We start from the raw sequence: 6000 nt of genomic DNA on the forward strand, positions 1-6000 counted from the left end.
TCTTCTTGCGTATGGCGTGCACAGCGTAAAGTTATAGGACAACTTGTTCTATTTGACCTTATTTGATTGTGCATGCTGAGTTTATTGCATTTGGGGAAGCAGGGCGGACCATGTGAAGGTTGCAATCTTCCACCCCACCTGTTAGTCAAGGTCTACCAGCTGCCTCTGCAATGAATAATAATGATAGAATATATATCCCAGGAGGATAAATACAGCTGCTCAGCAGATTGGAAGACCATTCCAGATCCTAGAAAGGGCCATTGATCTGGAGGAGACAAACGTTGCTGTGATCTCTTTGCAAGGTTAGCTTTTTCCTCGCATACCTGAATCTTGGGTTTCATGCTCCCATATGGTCCACAGCTAGCCACCCGAGGCAGCAGCTTCAACAGGTTGAGAATGACAGCCTAGGGCCGACCCTTTGTGACTATGCATCACCAACACGCAGAGACTTGTAGGCAAAGGGAAAGGCCCAGCGGAGCACCACATTATAACAACAGAACATCAATGCCAATCTACATGCAGTCACCAGAGAGCAACATCTAGGTGTTAAAATGCAAAATATTCCGTAGTAAGTTGATGCCAGCTTTTCATTTATTTGATTATATTTTCAATTTACTGTGTAATTACCATGCTGAACATATGTTGTGAAGGAAAGAGTTATTCTACATCTTCATATGATCCTCCAACATCTACCATTATCTCATCATGATTTTAGAGTTTCAGCCACATAACAAAAGGTTTACCCTTGTTAGCACCATAAAGATATGCAATTTAAAGTGTTGGTTTGGAATGAATTCGGACAACTACTTTGATTTGGATATTGGTTGCTTTCTATCCTTTCATCGACATAATGTCTTTTCGATTCTTGAGGAGTTTTGGAATTTGCCAGCAGACCTTGTATGAGCACAGCCTGGATCCTGGGAAGACAGCAAAGTTGACAAATCTGTGCCACCTCCTCTTCACTGAAATAAAAGCATGTGAAATGGCTTCTTCTTTGTTACTGAACTTGAGTGACATCTAATATTTTAATAAGCTGCAAACTGATATGTGGCAGTGGACAGTTGAAATAATCCTGACACTAAGAAATTGGCAATAACTGTGACCCTGAACTTTGCAGTGAGAACTCTTCTGGCACAAAATGTCATGCAACTCTGCGATGACTGCTGTAAATGACTGCAGCCTGTGGAGGTGTTGCACGTCAGAGAGGTCAGGGCAAGCTGTTGTCAGTGAAAGCTCTCAGTGGAAGGGGTCTTTGGATCTTTTCGTATCTGTGTCTCCTCCGCCAAGATTCCTGTCCATCTGTCTTTGCCTTAATTGCTCGCAGTGCTTGGCCTGAAGGTCCCACTCTTAATCTGCTGCCGACAACTGTAGTATGCCACAATAAGTTAACAAGACAATTACATGTCCAAAAGCACTGGATGTCACATTTATCAAACTGTGATCACAATTTAGGGTGCACAAGACATCTCCTGTGATGGCAATTGCTTCTGATGTCCCCCATTGATTGCTGAGTGGTGAAATAATGGTGCCTGAATGGGAATGCATTGGAGATGAGTCTTTGCTGTGACTTTCAGAGACAGCTAATTTGTAGGCTCTGAGTTATAATTTATGACGACAATGGTGGAACATTGCACTGCACAACAATGGATGTTGTTTGATGTACGTGCACAACTACGGGGACATGTAAGATATGGGAATCCAATTAGGAGAGGCCCAGCACAGTTTTGTGATTGTTGTTATTTGATCCAGAAATGGCTAAATCAATGATCAATCAAGTGAACGCAGGAAGAAACAGCAACAATTTCCAGGCATTTGAAGATATCGTTTACAAATGATCATTGTCAGTAGTTCACATACATGCTATAGTTTTTTTAGAAATTTGACAGCTAAATTTCTTAACTGCTCAGCTGTTGAAATGTTAAGAAAATTAGATTTAATTCTGGTTCAGAGCTTTGGTGCATACAAATTGATGCAAGTTAATTCACACAATGGATATAACTGAAAAAAAAGATGATTTATCCTCTATGTGAAGTTCCAATTAATTCTAGGATTTATTGATCACATTATTGCTGCTGATGTGAGCTGATTTTTTAGCAGTGGTGAATTACTATGTGTTTGTACTGAAATCAATCAAAAATTGTATATTCTGGGCATTGTACTCCCGCATACAATCTTGCAACTGTGAACTTGAAAATATGCTAGGATTTATGTTTCAATCCTAGCATATTCCAGATCTGTCTGTTAATACTCAATAGTCGATGGAAGGACACATCAGGGAAGGGGAGAGGATGGTAATGGTTTTCTTGGTGCTTTTTTTAAAGTAAGATTTTACAGCGTCATTTTCAGTACAACCTTATCATGTTATGCTTCAATTTCTTAGGAATTTAGTTTAGTTTCGTTTTAGTTTAGAGGGATAACGCGGAAACAGTCCCTTCTGCCCACCGTGTCTGCGCCGACCAGCGATCCCCGCACATTAACACTATCCAACACACACTGGGGACCATTTACACAGACACCAAGCCAATTAACCGACCTAACTGTACGTCTTTGGATTGTTGGAGGAAACAGAAGATCTTGGAGAAAACCCATGCGATCACGTTGAGATCGCACAAACTCTGAACGGACAGCACCCGTAATCGGGATTGAACCGGGTCTCCGGCGCTGCAAGCGCTGTAAGGCAGCAACTCTACCACTGCGCCACCGTGCCACCCCAAGAATATAACTTGACATGATTCCCTGTTTCTCTTCCATTTTTTACGCTTTACCATTTAAAGTTCACTTCCTCTCCTTGTTCCTCTTCCCTAAGTGCAAAATCACGCATTTCTCCACCACAACATTAAGTAACTGTACTTTGGATGTCCCTGTCAAACTAAATTTGCTACTTTGATAAATTAATTCAGATATTCTAATTAAGAATGTTACTTTCTTAATGTGCTCTCCCTATGTTCTGTCCTTCAATCCAGATTCACTGAAGCAAAGTGACGTTTAATGTTGGAGACATTCTGGGCCCTCGTCACTCAGTTCCATTTAAGCCAAATTTACGTGGATGCTCTACTGAACGTAAACAGGCCCTTCAGACCACTGAGTTTATGCCAATCACCAAACATACCATTATACTAATCTGATTTTATTCTCCCCATAGGCAAGACCAGCAAAGGGCGGATGAGCTCCTAGTGAGCCATTCTTACATAGCATTGTAAGGCACGGTGCCCTTTGATGTTTTCAACGATGATGATGATGATATTCACATAAATTCCTATTTGTCCCCAAGATTCTACCAACTCATCTACACACTCGAGGCTATTTACAATGGCCATAACTTTCCAACCCACATGTTTGAGAGATTTGGGGGGAAACCAGCACAGTCACAGGTAGAATACATAGACAAAACTCCACATGGACAGAACCAGAGGTTAGGATTGAATGCAATTCAGCAGAGCTGTGAGGCAGTAACTCGATTTGCTGCACCACTCTGCCATCCTATACTGACTATTAAGTCTACTGATCTTTACAACAGGCTGGGATTGGACTACTGCCAGGTGTATAAGAGTGGGCCTAGGATTTAAATAATCATCACATCTCCAGTAGTCCTTTCAGCACTCAACTTGTTTCATAAAAATTCAGTTCAGAGCCCCTTGGATTTTCATGGCATGCTGGAACAGCAGGTTCGGACATTTTTGGTATAAATAGGTCAGGTCTCGACCTGAAACGTGACACATTCCTTCCATCCAGAGATGCTGCCTGTCCCAGTGAGTTACTCCAGCATTTTGTGTCTATCTGCAAGCTATTATTAGACTTTAGTGAGATGGCTTCATCTCTTAATCCCCTTTCCATATTCTGAACTCACTGATTTGTCTGGTGTCGGGCTGCATCTTATTTAGGATTCCTTCATCATTACTACACTGATACTAATCTTAAACAAGTCTTTAACACTTTTCCTGTGGTGAACAGAATCTTTCTCTATCTTTAAATCTCGTACAGAGGAAGATTTACAGTGTATGCACAAGTTAGTAACAGAAGTTAAGTTATTAATTTATTGATCTGTTCTCATTACTATGTATTAGCTGGGTGTATTGTATTTAGAGCCCTGTTAAGCTGCTGCAGGTAAGAATGTTGTTGTTCTGTTGTTGGTACATTCTGTATGACGACTCTCTTGTCTCTTGACATTCTTGACCATTTACGCTCACATTTAATTGCTGCCGGGGTGGTAAATCACAGCTGATTAGAACAAGTAATACTGTGTATTAAGTAAAATGCAGAATAGAATGAGCTGGCAATATAATTCCCATTTTAAAGTCACGATTGTATGTCAGTTTATATTTGGGTAAAAAATGCTTGAATTAATGGACGTAATGGATATTTCTCTTATTCTTTTGCAGGTAACGCATTTGTTGTAAGCTTGGCGTTTGCTGATCTTGTGGTGGCTGTGTATCCGTATCCACTGATACTCTTTGCAATTTTTCACAATGGATGGTTCCTCGGTGATATTCATTGTAAACTAAGTGGCTTTTTGATGGGTCTAAGTGTAATAGGATCCATTTTCAACGTCACAGCAATTGCAATTAACAGATATTGCTACATCTGTCACAGTCTGACTTATGACAAACTATACAGCTGTCGAAACACAATGATATTTGTGTTTCTCATTTGGGCATTGACTGTGGTTGCATTAATACCTAATTTCTTTGTTGGATCGATACAGTATGATGCCCGTGTCTACTCCTGTACGTTTACTCAGACGATTAGTTCTTCTTATACCATTGCTGTGGTGATCATTCACTTCCTAGTTCCTATCACAGTTGTGTCATTCTGTTACCTGCAAATCTGGATTTTGGTTATCCAAGTAAGAAGACGTGTCAAAACGGACATGGGACCAAGGCTAAAGCAGAGTGACTTCAGAAACTTTCTGACCATGTTTGTGGTGTTTGTGTTGTTTGCATTTTGCTGGGCGCCCCTAAACTTCATTGGCCTGGCTGTGGCTATAAACCCACAGAAGATTGCACCAAAAATTCCAGAGTGGTTATTTGTCCTCAGTTACTTCATGGCCTACTTTAACAGTTGCCTTGATGCAATTATATATGGACTGATGAACCAAAACTTCAGAAAAGAATATAAAAGAATCATAATGTCCTTGTCGACACCACGCCTTTTGTTTCAAGATACATCACGAGGAGGAACTGAGGCAATGAAGACTAAACCATCACCTGTATTAAATAACAATGATTAGGTTAAAGCAAACTCTTTGTAAAATCAATTTACTGCTCTGCAATTTCAAATTATTTCTGTTCAAATTTCTACCTTGTTGAAAAACAGCAAAATGTGTTCTTTCACTGTATTTTTTTTGTTGTTGAAAGTACTATTAGACAGTTATGATTTTACTGCAGATTATTGAGATGATGAATGGTTCTTATAGTTGATGGTGTTGAGCAGGGACTGGCATTCTATTACTACAGTTTTGAAATCTCAGCACAATATGTTTCAATAAATGAAGGAAAAATTCTGGTCACCAGTCACTCAATCTTCCCCACAATCTTGCCAAAGTATTTTTTTTGCCCAATGAACACACCAGCCCACGTATATACTAACTTCAGGAATATTCCTTTTAGATAGTATGTATACCTCATATTTGCACAGTTTATAAGGGTTTCTGTGGAATTTATGTTGGTGAACACTTGTGATTGTCCACTTCCATGGTGTATACTTGATACAAGTTGAACACTGCTGTGCAGTATAATGGGCAAGTCTGGAGTAATGAGATTATATATTTTGTACATGAGCTGAATTAAACTTATGTCTGTTTTGTGCAGTTCCATGGTGCCATTGATATAACAAATCTTTAAGTGTATTTGCACGTACGTTCACGTAACTAAACCTTAATGCAATAGCATTGCAGATCATTGTTAATTTTAATTGCAGTTTTTGGTGACAAGATTAGGAAAAATGCAAATGCTAAAGAACTGATGCAATCACCAAATAAATATTTTTACTTTAATTGACATC

The 6000-nt window shown here is 39.6% G+C and overlaps 1 protein-coding gene across 1 annotated transcript in view; it reads left to right on the plus strand.

The window, feature by feature from the left end:
- LOC129698256 (melatonin receptor type 1B-like) overlaps positions 1 to 5277 on the plus strand; it is a 66610-nt gene extending 61333 nt beyond the window's left edge. The window contains 1 exon segment of the mRNA XM_055637279.1: positions 4380 to 5277. Within this exon segment, the coding sequence (XP_055493254.1) occupies positions 4380 to 5248 (869 nt within the window). The 3' untranslated portion in view covers positions 5249 to 5277.
- The last annotated feature ends 723 nt before the right edge of the window (positions 5278 to 6000 follow it).

This window comes from Leucoraja erinacea, chromosome 6 (genome assembly GCF_028641065.1).
Source record: "Leucoraja erinacea ecotype New England chromosome 6, Leri_hhj_1, whole genome shotgun sequence".
Lineage (NCBI taxonomy): Eukaryota > Metazoa > Chordata > Chondrichthyes > Rajiformes > Rajidae > Leucoraja > Leucoraja erinaceus.